At 50.0% G+C, this 16015-nt stretch overlaps 1 protein-coding gene across 2 annotated transcripts in view; it reads right to left on the bottom strand.

The window, feature by feature from the left end:
- LIN7B (lin-7 homolog B, crumbs cell polarity complex component) overlaps window positions 1–14658 on the bottom strand; it is a 685864-nt gene extending 671206 nt beyond the window's left edge. For both annotated transcript variants that reach the window (XM_073602295.1, XM_073602296.1), the window contains exon 1: window positions 14538–14658. In XM_073602295.1, coding sequence (XP_073458396.1) covers window positions 14538–14574 — 37 coding nt within the window. In that variant the 5' untranslated portion in view covers window positions 14575–14658. The remainder of the gene's footprint in view (window positions 1–14537) is intronic.
- Window positions 14659–16015: the final 1357 nt, after the last annotated feature.

Below are 16015 nucleotides of genomic sequence, written 5' to 3'. Positions count from 1 at the left end.
AGTGAGTACCAAGCTAGGGACCCAGCAGGGACGCGGGGGCAGGGGCGGACTGACCATTCTGGCATTCGGGCACGGACCGAGGGCCCGCGGGGTCAGGGGGGCCCCATGAGAGGCTCAGTCTGCCCCAGGAGGTGCCCGCAGTTTATCAAGCAGATTGCATGATAAACCCCCCCCAGACAGGCGCGCCTCCGGCCACCTCTCCCCCTGGGGAACTCAGCTGAGGGGCGGAGCCATATCTCAATGCCGCGGGGTCAGGAAGGGAGCTGGAGGCTGCAGTGCAGAGTGCACACAGATCGGACAGACAGCGGAGCGGAGTCTCATGTTCGCATTGGCCACCCACACTGACCTGCCTTGTGTGCAGCAGCAGGTCAGTGTTATAAAAACAGACAGCACAGCAGTTGTATGCATTGTTTTTCTAAGAACTTGCCCTGGCCCATGATACTCTCCTGGTCCCCCCACCCCCACAGTGTCCCCCTGTGTGTGTGTGTGTGTGCTCTCCCTCCAGTGTCCCCCTGTGTGTGTGTGTGTGTGCTCTCCCTCCAGTGTCCCCCTGTGTGTGTGTGTGTGTGTGCGCGCTCTCCCCCTCCAGTGTCCCCCTGTGTGTGCTCTTCCCCTCCAGTGTCCCCCTGTGTGTGCTCTTCCCCTCCAGTGTCCCCCTGTGTGTGTGTGTGTGTGTGCTCCCCCTCCAGTGTCCCCCTGTGTGTGTGTGTGTGCTCCCCCTCCAGTGTCCCCGTGTGTGTGTGTGTGTGTGTGCTCTCCCTCCAGTGTCCCCCTGTGTGTGTGTGCTCCCCCTCCAGTGTCCCCCTGTGTGCGCTCTCCCCCTCCAGTGTCCCCCTGTGTGCGCTCTCCCCCTCCAGTGTCCCCCTGTGTGTGCTCTCCCCCTCCAGTGTCCCCCTGTGTGCGCTCTCCCCCTCCAGTGTCCCCCTGTGTGCGCTCTCCCCCTCCAGTGTCCCCCTGTGTGCGCTCTCCCCCTCCAGTGTCCCCCTGTGTGTGCTCTCCCCCTCCAGTGTCCCCCTGTGTGTGTGTGTGTGTGTGTGCTCTCCCTCCAGTGTCCCCCTGTGTGTGTGTGTGTGTGTGCTCTCCCTTCAGTGTCCCCCTGTGTGTGCTCTCCCCCTCCAGTGTCCCCCTGTGTGCGCTCTCCCCCTCCAGTGTCCCCCTGTGTGCGCTCTCCCCCTCCAGTGTCCCCCTGTGTGCGCTCTCCCCCTCCAGTGTCCCCCTGTGTGCGCTCTCCCCCTCCAGTGTCCCCCTGTGTGCGCTCTCCCCCTCCAGTGTCCCCCTGTGTGTGCTCTCCCCCTCCAGTGTCCCCCTGTGTGTGTGTGTGTGTGTGCTCTCCCTCCAGTGTCCCCCTGTGTGTGCTCTCCCTCCAGTGTCCCCCTGTGTGTGTGTGCTCTCCCTCCAGTGTCCCCCTGTGTGTGTGTGTGTGTGTGTGTGCTCTCCCTCCAGTGTCCCCCTGTGTGTGTGTGTGCTCTCCCTCCAGTGTCCCCCTGTGTGTGTGTGTGTGTGTGTGTGTGCTCTCCCTCCAGTGTCCCCCTGTGTGTGCTCTTCCCCTCCAGTGTCCCCCTGTGTGTGTGTGTGCTCTCCCTCCAGTGTCCCCCTGTGTGTGTGTGTGTGTGTGTGCTCCCCCTCCAGTGTCCCCGTGTGTGTGTGTGTGCTCCCCCTCCAGTGTCCCCCTGTGTGTGTGTGCTCCCCCTCCAGTGTCCCCCTGTGTGCGCTCTCCCCCTCCAGTGTCCCCCTGTGTGCGCTCTCCCCCTCCAGTGTCCCCCTGTGTGTGCTCTCCCCCTCCAGTGTCCCCCTGTGTGTGTGTGTGTGTGTGCTCTCCCTCCAGTGTCCCCGTGTGTGTGTGTGTGTGTGTGTGTGTGTGTGTGTGTGTGTGTGTGTGCTCCCCCTCCAGTGTCCCCGTGTGTGTGTGTGTGTGCTCTCCCTCCAGTGTCCCCCTGTGTGTGTGCGCTCCCCCTCCAGTGTCCCCCTGTGTGTGCTCTCCCCCTCCAGTGTCCCCCTGTGTGCGCTCTCCCCCTCCAGTGTCCCCCTGTGTGCGCTCTCCCCCTCCAGTGTCCCCCTGTGTGCGCTCTCCCCCTCCAGTGTCCCCCTGTGTGTGCTCTCCCCCTCCAGTGTCCCCCTGTGTGTGTGTGTGTGTGTGTGTGTGTGTGTGTGTGTGCTCTCCCTCCAGTGTCCCCCTGTGTGTGTGTGTGTGTGTGTGCTCTCCCTCCAGTGTCCCCCTGTGTGTGTGTGTGTGTGTGCTCTCCCTCCAGTGTCCCCCTGTGTGTGCTCTCCCCCTCCAGTGTCCCCCTGTGTGTGCTCTCCCCCTCCAGTGTCCCCCTGTGTGTGTGTGTGTGTGTGTGTGTGTGCTCTCCCTCCAGTGTCCCCCTGTGTGTGTGTGTGTGTGCTCTCCCTCCAGTGTCCCCCTGTGTGTGTGTGTGCTCTCCCTCCAGTGTCCCCCTGTGTGTGTGTGTGTGTGTGTGTGTGCGCTCTCCCCCTCCAGTGTCCCCCTGTGTGTGCGCGCTCTCCCCCTCCAGTGTCCCCCTGTGTGTGTGTGTGTGTGTGCTCTCCCTCCAGTGTCCCCCTGTGTGTGTGTGTGTTCCCCCTCCAGTGTCCCCGTGTGTGTGTGTGCTCTCCCTCCAGTGTCCCCCTGTGTGTGTGTGCTCCCCCTCCAGTGTCCCCCTGTGTGTGCTCTCCCCCTCCAGTGTCCCCCTGTGTATGCTCTTCCCCTCCAGTGTCCCCCTGTGTGTGTGTGTGTGTGCTCTCCCCCTCCAGTGTCCCCCTGTGTGTGTGTGTGCTCTCCCCCTCCAGTGTCCCCCTGTGTGCGCTCTCCCTCCAGTGTCCCCCTGTGTGTGCGCTCTCCCTCCAGTGTCCCCCTGTGTGTGTGTGTGTGCTCTCCCTCCAGTGTCCCCCTGTGTGTGTGTGTGCTCTCCCTCCAGTGTCCCCCTGTGTGTGTGTGCTCTCCCTCCAGTGTCCCCCTGTGTGTGTGTGTGTGTGTGTGTGTGTGTGTGTGTGTGCGCTCTCCCCCCCTCCAGTGTCCCCCTGTGTGCGCTCTCCCCCTCCAGTGTCCCCCTGTGTGTGTGTGTGTGTGTGTGTGCTCTCCCCCTCCAGTGTCCCCCTGTGTGCGCTCTCCCCCTCCAGTGTCCCCCTGTGTGCGCTCTCCCTCCAGTGTCCCCCTATGTGTGTGTGTGCTCTCTCCCTCCAGTGTCCCCCTGTGTGTGCGCTCTCCCTCCAGTGTCCCCCTGTGTGTGCGCTCTCCCTCCAGTGTCCCCCTGTGTGTGCGCTCTCCCTCCAGTGTCCCCCTGTGTGTGCGCTCTTCCTCCAGTGTCCCCCTGTGTGTGCGCTCTCCCTCCAGTGTCCCCCTGTGTGTGCGCTCTCCCTCCAGTGTCCCCCTGTGTGTGCGCTTTCCCTCCAGTGTCCCCCTGTGTGTGCGCTCTCCCTCCAGTGTCCCCCTGTGTGTGCGCTCTCCCTCCAGTGTCCCCCTGTGTGTGCGCTCTCCCTCCAGTGTCCCCCTGTGTGTGCGCTCTCCCTCCAGTGTCCCCCTGTGTGTGCGCACTCCCTCCAGTGTCCCCCTGTGTGTGCGCACTCCCTCCAGTGTCCCCCTGTGTGTGCGCTCTCCCTCCAGTGTCCCCCTGTGTGTGCGCTCTCCCTCCAGTGTCCCCCTGTGTGTGCGCTCTCCCTCCAGTGTCCCCCTGTGTGTGCTCTCCCTCCAGTGTCCCCCTGTGTGTGCTCTCCCTCCAGTGTCCCCCTGTGTGCGCTCTCCCTCCAGTGTCCCCCTGTGTGCGCTCTCCCTCCAGTGTCCCCCTGTGTGCGCTCTCTCTCCAGTGTCCCCCTGTGTGCTCTCCCCCCCCCCCCGTGTCTCCCTGTGCAGGTGTGGCTTGAGTGTGGGGACACAGGGGGCCCCATGATCTTCTATTGCCCGGGGGCCCCATGAGTTGTCAGTCCGCCCCTGCGCGGGGGTGATGCTTGAGGAAGATACTGAATGAAAAAATCCCTCAGATCCGCTCAGGGGATCCAGTGGTAGTGGATCAGCAAGTCTAGTGAAAGACTGGGAGCTCAGTCAAAAAAGTTCATTACAACCTTTGTTAGAAACTGTTTCAAGATTGTTGCCATAGGAGACAGCGGTCCTACTCATGCAGATGTGGTGTCTTGCTGGATGACTTCCCTTCTACCTATAGAAGTCTCGGAGTCTGCTAAATTAACATTGCTACTAAAGGGTTTTCCTGGCCCTAAACCTCTCTCCCACAATAAATCTCTTTACAATCAAAAAGTGTCTGGCGCCCATGAATCCATTACACCCATCATGCCTCGTAACCCACTCTACACAGAAGGATGTCAGCTGTCCCTAACTCTGGAGATCACCATTAGGCCTGGAGAGGCCCGGGACTTGGCTACAACAGTAAACAGGATGCTGGTATGGGGTATGTCAGTGATCAGGGTGCTAATATGGTGTATGGCAGTGATCAGGGCACTGGTATGGTGTGTGACGGGGATCAGGGCACTGGTATGTTGTATGGCGGGGATTAGGGCAGTAGTACGGCATGATCAGGGCGCTGGTATGGCGTGTTCAGGGTGCTGGTATGGCATATGGTGGTGATCGGGATGCTGGTATGGCATATGGTAGTGATCAGGATGCTGGTATGGCAAATGGTGGTAATCATGGTACTGGTATGGGGTATGGCAGTGATCGGGGCACTGGTATGGCGGTGATCAACACACATATATGGTGTATTGTGGTGTTTTGGTGAGCACCGGGACAGGTGACAGGGATGGCTGCATTGTTTATTATGACTACACTGGGGCAGTGATCAGGGGCACTGGGGGCGGTGATCAGAGACACTTGGGCAGGCTAGCATTGCTGTTTATGAGTGTACAAGCAGCCTGACAATCTGCTGTATGCTCACAGGCTGCAGCATTGGATCTCTCTGCTCTCACAGTGAGAGCAGAGGGAACTGATCTTTAACTTTTCATTGTTTACTATATGATCGCTGTGAATGAACACAGCAATCATATGGTAAAACAACATCCTATCACCTGGACACAGCGGTAATGTGATCCGCTATGCCCAGGTGACATACCGACCACCGGGTGCATGCTCTGTAAGACATACGTCTCTGTTGCAAGGAGACGTATAGGTACGTTAACCCACATCGGCGCTGCTTCCCATCTGACGTTTATAGGCAATGGGCAGACAGAAAGTAGTTAACAAGTGGGCTTCCGGATCCCCGTGTGAACGAGTATGGGATGTATAGTACCCCTATTCATTCACCAAAAAAAGTGTCAAAAGTAAATGGAGACATGAACAAAGTTTTTGAGAAGTCCTTGTCAAAAAAAAAAAAACATAAACAATGTCTCCTAAAATAAATTCAGCGGCAATCGTGATGAAAGGCGCTTCTGCCGACCCATCTCTGGTTCCCACCAAACTAAATAAACACAGGGGCAGAGTCACCATTGACAGCGTATAACCATTTGTTTTTTTACTAGAGAACTGGAGATGTCAGATGCTGGGAGGTAAGCGACGGATGTGGATCTCTTTTCTTTTTTTAACCAGGGCAGCATTGATTGTGATTGATGCTGGATTTACTTGGGGGACTAAGTTTTTTTTTTTCTTTTAATAAAGGACTCGTCAAAAACTGTGTTTGTGGTTTTTTTTTTTTACACTTTTTTTTGGTGAATGAGTATGGGGACAAGGTGCTTTGGGGGGGCAGCCCCTCTGCCCCAAAGTACCCCCCTTATGTTGAGGGCATGTGGCCTGGTATGGTTTGGGGGGGGCCTCGCTTGCCCCCCTTTCCTGACCTGCCAGGCTGCATGCTTGGATAAGGGTCTGGTATGGATTTTGGTGGTAAAGCCCAAACCAAAACGTTTAAAAGAAAACGTGAAAAAAAAAAAAAGAATGTCTGCATTGTTTACATCCTTCTGTCAGTGGGGAATCCGGGGATGAGTTTGTTTAAGGTCATGGCATTTCCTTAACAACCAGCTATTCTTCACAATGAATTTGAAAGGACTCAATATTTTCGATTCAAAAACTTTGAATCCACTGGAAAAAATCTGAATCTGGTCGAAGACGTATAAACTAAACAAAACTATACAAATTTCATTACGAATGCATCAAAAGGAAATGAGTAACTTCACGAATCAATCCAAAACGAAACAAAACAAATTATTTTCTTCCTCACGTGGCTAATTCACTGCTTAGCCCAGGGTTCAGGTGGAAACAGCGAACTTAAAGAGGAACTCCAATCTGGATGATCCGGAAAACCGCACTCCCCATGTTCAGCGGTGTACTGTTCCTGCATCTTGACTGCTCTCAGGATTCAATTCCAATTATCCTGTCAACGATTTGATTTCGCGATGCATCACGATTAATGCCCATGGTTTTTATCCAAATATTTAAGCAGTCAGAAGAACTCTGTTTCTTTTATTTTCATTTGCTCTTAGCGCAATATCCTATTTGGGGAGGGTAATTCTCATTACCATCCCAAAAGAGGGCTACAAGTTATTAACTTTTAGTTAATTACAGAGGACAATGTCTATGTTTAGAGGAAAAACAGAAAAGCTTCTTTGCCTTAAGAGATGTGAAAATGTGGAAAAGACTGACTCTCTTACAGACTAGTGCTGGGCTGCTCAGTAGATTGTCTTAACAAAGACCTGAAATGCATTCCTGTCCTAAATGCACAAAATATAAGTGGTAGTGAGAAGGGGCTGGTGGGATGGATGGGATCAGGTGCAGAGGGATAGTGGTGGGGGTGGGATGGGATCAGTGGCAGAGGGATGGTGGGATCAGTGGCAGAGGGAAGGTGGGATGGAAGGGATCAGGGGCAAAGGGATGGTGGGATAGATGGTATCAGTGGCAGAAGGATGGTGGTAGGGGTGGGATGGGATCAATGACAGAGGGATGGTGGAATGGATGGAAATAGTGGCAGAGGGATGGTGTGATGGATGCGATCAGTGGCAGAGGGATGGTGTGATGGATGGGATCAGGGAAAGAAGGATGGATGGGATCAGTGGCAGAGGTATGGTGGGATGGATGGGAACAATGGCAGAGGGATTTGGGATGGATGGGATCAGTGGCAGAGGGATGGTGGGATGGATGGGATCAGTGGCAGAGGGATGGTGGAATGGATGGGATCATTGGCAGAGGGATGGTGGGGTGGATGGGATCACTGGCAGAGGGATGGTAGGGTGGATGGGATCAGTGGCAGAGGGATGGTGGGGTGGATGGGATCAATGGCAGAGGGATGGTGGGGTGGATGGGATCAGTGGAAGATGGATGGTGATGGGGGGAATGGGATCAGTGGCAGAGGTATGATAGTGGAGGGATGGAACCAGTGGCAGGGGGATGGATGAGATCAGTGACAGAGGGATGGTGATGGGGAGATCAGTGGCAGAAGTATTATGATGGGGGGGTGGGATCAGTGGCAGAGGGATGGTAGTAGAGGGATGTGATTGGAGGCAGAGGGATGATGGTGGTGGTGGAGAGATGGGTTCAGTCAGAGGCAGAGGGGTGATGGTGCTGGAGGGATGGAATCAGTGACACTAGCACTCACCTGCTTTCAGTGTCAGTCGATTCCCCTCAGTGTGTCTCTGCCTCTCTTCTCCCTTCCAGTGCCTCCAGTGATGCCTCTCCTGACGTGGGTCTCCTCGAGCCCCTCCCCTTCACTACTGGCTGTCAGCTCATCAGCTGACTTTCTGCTTCTGTGTCCATCTCACTGCGGTGGGTGGGAAAGGGGTGAGGGCTTTATTCACCAGGCAGGCTCTGCCTCTGTATTTCTCCAGGAGAGGCAAAGCACTGCCCGGAGCGCCGGATGACGTTGGATTGGATGGATTTGGCCGACTCTCAGCAACAATGCAGAATCGCGAACGTCTGAATCATGATGCATTGATGCAGCAATTATATTCAACACCCCTACTATACATACAGCTTTAGAATCCATGAGGGAAAAACAGTCAGCTGTCATATATGTATAAAAACAGCAAAAGTGTAGCGCTAAAGAATGATGTGCCCAGTGCAATATATGAGTGAAACTAAATGGCACTAAATTCAAAATTGAATACAATAAGTAAGATGTTATACACAATTGTGTGCAAAGTGAAAATAAAGTCCATAAATAATGATGGATGTGAATATATTCCCAGTCAATATAGGAGGAAATCTTGCAAACAATAAATGTATATAGTTGTGAGGAGAACCACCACCGGGTGAAGAGGAGGCTTACCGGATCGTTTGAACACGCTAGAGCATACGCTCTGCGTGTCAAACAGGCTTGGGTATGGTTGAATGGACCCTGGATCAGTATCGTCAGCCAGGTGTACACAGATGACAGCCAGATGGAACCACGGAAAATGTAATATCACATGCAGACCGAAACTCAGAAATCCACAGGCATGTAGAGAATGTCAAAAAGGAAAGCAAGAGGGGACCACATAGCGTAATTCCGTAAACAAGGATGAATTTAATTAATTAAAAAACACTCACATGAATGGAAGTAAAAAACAGCGCTGATATAAAATCAATTAGGCAGCAGTGGGGACCGTCCCGGTGCATTTCGTCTGGGGTGACGATGTCCTTGGAGACGAAATGCGTCGGAACGGTCCCCACTGCTGCCTAATTGATTTTATATCTGCGCTGTTTTTTACTTCCATTCATGTGAGTGTTTTTTAATCAATTAAATTCATCCTTGTTCACGGAATTACGCTATGTGGTCCCCTCTTGCTTTCCTTTTTGACATTCTCTACATGCCTGTGGATTTCTGAGTTCCGGTCTGCATGTGATATTACATTTTCCGTGGTTCCATCTGGCGGTCATCTGTGTACACCTGCCTGACGATACTGATCCAAGGTCCATTCAACCATACCCAAGCCTGTTTGACACGCAGAGCGTATGCTCTAGCATGTTCAAACGATCCGGTAAGCCTCCTCTTCACCCGGTGGTGGTTCTCCTCACAACTATATACATTTATTGTTTGCAAGATTTCCTCGTATATTGACTGGGAATATATTCACATCCATCATTATTTATGGACTTTATTTTCACTTTGCACACAATTTTGTATAACATCTTACTTATTGTATTCAATTTTGAATTTAGTGCCATTTAGTTTCACTCATATATTGCACTGGGCACATCATTCTTTAGGGCTACACTTTTGCTGTTTTTATTTAGTATACCATTTTTTCAATGTGGTGTGTTAGCTGCTGATCTTGCGAGTAGCGCAGAATTACTTGGTCTTATTTCTGTCATATATGTATGAATTTATCGTTATGCACATAAGCACTTTAAAGTGGTAGTAAACGCGTGATTATTTTAACCGACAGGTACGCTTATAATAAAGCTTACCTGTAGGTAAAGTGAATATCTCCGAACGTATCGCCATCTGTCTGTTTTCAGCTGATCTTGTTGAATCAGATGGCAGGTGTGTGTCAGCGGACACATCTCCGCTGATATCCATCTGCCCATACAAGTCAATGGTGGCCCGCTCAGATCTGCCTGAAAAATGGACAGGCAGATCCGAGTGGGTCTGTCGTGTGAAAGGGGCCTTACAGTTTGCAGCTTTCTTTTGTGAGGTGGTAACACTATTTGATTTTGTTTGAATGCTTTAGAGATTTTGTTTATACTATACGCAGAGGTTTTACATTTATTCAAATACTCACCATGCCTCTTATCAAATACTATGGAGTCTTCTTTCCAAAAATGAGTAATCTGGGGGTTTTTTATACTGTCCTGGCATTTTAGGGCCTCTGAATCAGGAAATAAAATGTGGAAGTGATGCCTTTTTAAAGCCTGAAGGTGATTGTTGGGTTTTGGGCCACTGTACATGGCAAGGCTCCCAAAGTGTATCTCACCTGTGGCCTCCCCATAATCAGAAGTATCAGAATGTGTTTTGGGGTGTAATTCCACATATACCCATGGCATGCGTGAGAAGTTTCTCATTAAATTGGCAACTTTGTGTAAAAAACAAAACAAAAAAGTTTGACAAAAAATAAAATCTTTTATGGACTCAACATGCCTCTCAGCAAATACTTTGGGGTGTCTACTTTCCAAAAAGGGGTGATTTGAGGGGTGTTTATACTGTTCTAGTATTTTAGGGCCTCCGAAAATGCAATAGGTAGTCAGGAAATTAAATTAAAAGTTACAACCTTTGAAAACCTAAAGGTGGTCATTGGATTTTAGGCCCCTGTATGTGGCTAGGCTCCAAAAAAGTCTCTCACATGTGGTATCCCCATATTCGGGAGAAGTAGCAGAATGCGTTTTGGGGTGTAATTCCATGTTTATCAATGGCATGTGTGAGAAATATCTCATTAAAGTGACAACTTTGTGTAAAAAAAAATATATATATGTAATTTTCCAAAAGCTTGCTGCAAAAAATAAAATCTTTCGTGGACTCGACCTGTGTCTCAGCAAACACCTTGGGGTGTCTAATTTCCAAAAAGAGGTAATTTGGGGGGTGTTTGTACTGTCCTTGCATTTTAGCGCCTCAAGTAAACTTGAGTATATACAGTATACCATAGTTTGTAGACGCTATAACTCTCACACAAACTGATCAATATACACTTATAGGCATTATTTTACCAAAGATATGTAGCAGAATACATTTTAGCCTAAATGTATGAAGAAATGTGATTTTATTAGATATGTTTTTATAATAGAAATAAGATATTGTTTTTTTTATTCAAAAAGTTCAGTCTTTTTTTGTTTATAGAATAAAGATTAAAAACCCAGTGGTGATCAAATACCATGAAAATAAAGCTCTATTTGTGTGGAACAAAATGATAAAAAATTCACTTGTGTACAGTGTTGCATGAGAAAGCAATTGCCAGTTAAAAATGGTCTGATCTAGTTGTTAATAAATGTATGATATCCACTACATGTTGATTGAACACTCTGCTATGTTTTATTTGCCATTATAAAGATCTCCTCAGTCTCCTGGAGGTGCTGCATAAAGACCCATACACACGATCTGACTTTTTGACAACAAACATGCAAATTAGCTGTTTTGGAGCAACATCCGACCGTGTGTACGCTCCATCGGACAAACTTTTTCTGTTTCCATCGGACTTTTGTTGGCTGTGCGAACGCACAAACTTTCTGGCAACAAAAGTCCGATGGAGCAAAGTCCGATCGTGTGTACACAAAAGCATCGGACTTTTGTACAAACTACAGTACGCAGCCACGAGAATGTTTCCAGAGCGAACCCATCGCACTGGTTCTCGGCGACAGGGTACTGTATATCTCGCGCTGGCTGCAATAGGAAAAACACATTTTCCTATTGCGGCGAGCGCAAGAGGGAATTCCCCTCTGGGGGCATACCAGGCCCTTAGATCTGGTATGGATTTTAATGGGAACCCCTACGCCGAAAATACGGTGTGGAGGTCCCCCCATAATCCATACCAGACCCTTATCCGAGCATGCAGCCCGGCCGGTCAGGAAAGGGGGTGGGGACAAGCGAGCACCTCCCCTCCTGAGCCATACCAGGCCGCATGCCCTCAACATGGGGGGTGGGTGCTGCAGGTGCCCCACCCCAAAGCACCTTGTCCCCATGTTGATGAGGACAAGGGCCTCTTCCCTACAACCCTGGCTGTTGGTTGTCGGGGTCTGCGGGCAGGGGGCTTATCGGAATCCGGGAGCCCCCTTTAATAAGGGGGCCCCCAGATCCCGGCCCCCCACCCTATGTGAATGAGTATGGGGTACATCGTACCCCTATCCATTCACCTAGGGAAAAAAGTGTCAATAAAAAAAACACACTACACAGGTTTTTAAAGTAATTTATTAGGCAGCTCCTGGGTCTTCTTCTGACTTCGGGGGTCTTCTTCCGACTTCGGGGGTCTCTCCGGCCTCTTCTCCCGATGTCCGGTTCTTCTCTGCTCTCTCCGGCCTCTTCTCCCGATGTTCGGCCTCTTCTCCCGCTCTCCGGTTCTTCTGCCGGGCTCCTCCGCTATCTTCTGCCGCTCTTTTGCTAGCGGTGGCACGGTCTTCTTCGTCGTCTCCTCCCCTCTTCTCTTCTTCTGATGTTGACACGACGCTCTCTCCCGCTGTAATGCTGTGTGGAGCGCTCCGCAATGACTTATATAGGCAGTGACCCCACCATGCTGGGACTGTGAGGTCACAAGGGGTCGTGATCATAGGATGACATAACCACAGCCCCTTATGACCTCACAGTCCCAGCATGCCCTGGGACTGTGATGTCATAGGGGGGCGGGGTCACCGCCTATATAAGTCATTAGCAGAGCGCTCCACACAGCATTACAGCGGGAGAGAGCGTTGTGTCAACATCAGAAGAAGAGACGAGGGGAGAAGATGATGCAGAAGTCGGGGCCACCGCTAGCAAAAGAGCGGCAGAAGATAGCGAAGGAGCCCGGCAGAAGAACCGGACACCGGGAGAAGAGGCCAGAGAGAGCGGAGAAGAACCAGACACCGGGAGAAGACGCCCCGAAGTCAGAAGAAGACCCCCGGAGTCGGAAGAAGACCCAGGAGCTGCCTAATAAATTACTTTAAAAACCTGTGTAGTGTGTTTTTTTATTGACACTTTTTCCCTAGGTGAATGGGTAGGGGTACCATGTACCCCATACTCATTCACATAGGGTGGGGGGCCGGGATCTGGGGGCCCCCTTATTAAAGGGGCTCCCGGATTCTGATAAGCCCCCCGCCCACAGACCCCGAGAACCAATGGCCAGGGTTGTTGGGAAGAGACCCTTGTCCTCATCAACATGGGGACAAGGTGCTTTGGGGTGGGGGGGCCTCAGGGCGCCCCCTCCCCCAAAGCACCCACCTTCCATGTTGAGGGCATGCGGCCTGGTACAGCTCAGGAGGGGGGGGGGCGCTCACTCGTCCCCACCCCCTTTCCTGACCGGCCGGGCTGCATGCTCGGAAAAGGGTCTGGTATGGATTTTGGGGGGGACCCCTATGCCGTTTTTTCAGCGTAGGGGTTCCTCTTAAGATCCATACCAGACCTAAGGGCCTGGTATGCCCCTGGGGGGAACCCACGCCATTTTTTATTTAAAATTTGGCGTGAAGTTCCCCCTCACGATTCATACCAAACACAGTGCCTGGCATTGGCGGGGATCCAAGTCGGATTCCCGCACCAGTGTGAACCCAGCTCGCAAGGTGTCAATCTCGTCAATAAAAGCGGCAAGATTGACACAATATCAGACAACAATACAGAAGTTGACCAAAGGGTGGTGGTAAAGAGCTGAAAAACCACGTGATTTGGTGAAAGTTGGCTGGAAAAGTCCTGCCGTCTGTATGCAATACAAACTTATGGCCAACGCCCTTTGTACAAAAATCCACAGGAAGGTTTGTACAAAGTCCTATTGTGTGTATGGGGCTTAAAGGTGTTCTGGATTCAGCGAAAACTCATCCTCATAAGCTATAAAGATCTGTGTATGAACTATACACCACAGACTTCTCTAGACATTTTAGCCTTTTCTGTAAATTCCCAAATACAGTTATGGACTGTAGCTCTAGTCATCCCTTTGCGCCATATCACTCCCTATACTTAGCAGAATTAGATACACTAACAAATGGAAGCCAAACCCCAGCTAATACTTTCTAAACAGTTTTGCTCCTTTTGGGATAAAGGTTTTACATAAATAAATGAATACTGGTCATTGTAAGCACCCCTGTCAGTGTCAAATTGTCTCAATCCTCTAACTGAAACAACTACAGGACAGCTTGTTCTGTTGAAAAACAACATACTTAGTGGCAGGATCACCAAGTGACAATAAAAGAAAAAAAGCCTGAAAAAAAGAAAATGAATGCATCCACCACATCTAACAATTGGTAATTCGTAGTAAAATAAATTTGAGCTTTTTGATTTAATAAGCAATCAGTAGAAAAAATACTTTTATTAAATAATTCACACTTAGAAACTGGAGAGCACTTTTGCATGTGAGATAGTGACTAGCCCCCCTGTGCACCTGAGGTTATAGACACCTGTCAGCACTTTAACATCATTGGCGACATATCTCCAGTTCTGACTGCAATGCTTTAGAGCAATGCTTGTGATTAGAGATCTGGTTGATCAGTTTGCAATTTCTAATCTTTTTGATAGTGATTATTAGATTAGGGTGCTCTGTGACAGTGTTCTTCATGCATGTTTCAAGCAAGGGCAAGTGGATTTTTAAATCTGTTGTTTCATGCAACATTTTTCCCCATCTGCATCTACCTATAGGTGCCTTTCTCTATCACTGCACTTAAAAAATAGCAGCAGCTGTCCTAATAGAACTCTAACAAGTGTAAATGATAATGAATGGCAGCTCTGAAGATGGGGTAAGGTGAAAACACAGGAGTGGGTAATATAATGTTTACTGAAGTGATTAGATAGAATTGAAAAGCTGTCATCTGCAGTGTTTTGCAGAGCAGCAGAATACAGGAGAGACAAGTGCAAGGTTATATTGCAAATCACTCTCAATTTCCTGATTATTAGGTTGAGGCCAGTGAAAATAAAAAAAAAGGGGGAAAAACAAGATGAGGGAACAACTAAGTCATTCATCTGTTCCCTCCTCCCTCTGGCTACAGCCAAAAACCCCAGCCCCTGCAATGGAACATGCATCATATCTCCTACCTCGCTCCAGACCTAAGGGTTCAGACAGAGCTGCCATCTTAACTCAAGCAGTCACATGCCCAAGAGTTCCCCACTGTAAAGGAGGAGGAGGTGGATTAGGTTGCTCAGCCCACAAGCATTGGAGATGCTGCATGCATGGAGACAGCGTATCATCCTCCTCTACACACTGGCAGCTTGCGTTAGAACAATGAGGGTCCCAGGCTTTGCTTCTAGACAATGCCACCTAATGTATGCAATATATCACTTAAAATGTAGTAGTGTGTGTGATTTGTGAAGATTGGAGTTGTTTCCTTTATCAACCAGCTGTAGTTACATAGTAGGCGAGGTTGAAAAAAGACACAAGTCCATCAAGTCCAACCTATGTGTGTGATTATATGTCGGTATTATAGTTATTATAGGTTTACAAAACATGGAGCAACCGTACAGCTGCTACCTACAGTAAATGTAAAAAAAAAAAAACTGTTGCCCATAACAACCAAATGATTTCATAAAGTAAGTAGAAACATGACTGCTGCAGAACTGGAAAAGCAAAGGTTGCTGATTGCAGCCAACCAGGTTTCATTTTTATCCCACACTGATAAAACGAAAAAATTCAAGATGTCAAGGCAAACGGAATGCTGATCCGAATATGGAGCTGTGGTTCACAGCAACAAATATAAAGCAATCATACAAAAAAAAACAAGGAATCTAAAAGGTGATCTAGGGTAGTGATTCTCAACCTTATTAAGACCAGGGCTCAGTAAATTCTTCCAAAACCTTTCATGCCCCCAATAAAAACAAGGAAAAGTTAATGTGCTCACACAATAAAGGAATGGGAATTCAAAATATGTATTGAAATGCTGGAAGGTTCTGGATGATGCTGGGTGTCACCGTGAGGAAGGGAGGGGGGGGGTTTGAGGGAGTTAGAAGGTCTGCTTGGTGGCCTTGTAGGGGATAAGGTTGCTGGAGGGAGCTGAGAGAAACTGTGGGGGATAGAGTCTCTTTCCAGGAGGCCGTGGGCTTTGCAGGGGCACTGAGGGAGAGTGTAGGGAGCTGCGGGGGTGGGGGACACTGTTGGAGATTGGCTGTGCTATGGGAGGTTAGAGGGCCTGCAGCATGCTAAGGGGTGACACTGTTGGAGGTTGGGGGCATAGTGGGATATTGAATGGCACTGCAGGCCACTATGGAAACAGGAAGGCGCAGTGAGAGGTTAGGAGAGCTGCAGCTGACAGCCACACGAGAGGTCAGGGGAATGCAGCTGGCTGTGCTGTGCTCTGCTCAGCAGGGGATCCGTGAACAGATCCCCTGCTGAATGACAGCAGAATGGAACATGTGTCAGTTTTGTGACATCTGTGCCCATTTAGTTTGTGTCCACATTTGGACAGCAGACTGTGGCGGACCTGTGATAGCTAAATGACTGAATGTAAACAGAATTGTGCCTATTTACATCAGGCTACCTCTGAACCATCATGTTTAGAGCTGAAAAAAGACACAGCCCT

This window comes from Aquarana catesbeiana, linkage group LG10 (genome assembly GCF_042186555.1).
Source record: "Aquarana catesbeiana isolate 2022-GZ linkage group LG10, ASM4218655v1, whole genome shotgun sequence".
In the NCBI taxonomy this organism is placed as follows: Eukaryota; Metazoa; Chordata; class Amphibia; order Anura; family Ranidae; genus Aquarana; species Aquarana catesbeiana.
The sequence above is the reverse complement of the archived record's forward strand: the minus strand, read 5'-3'. Positions and strand labels throughout refer to the sequence as shown.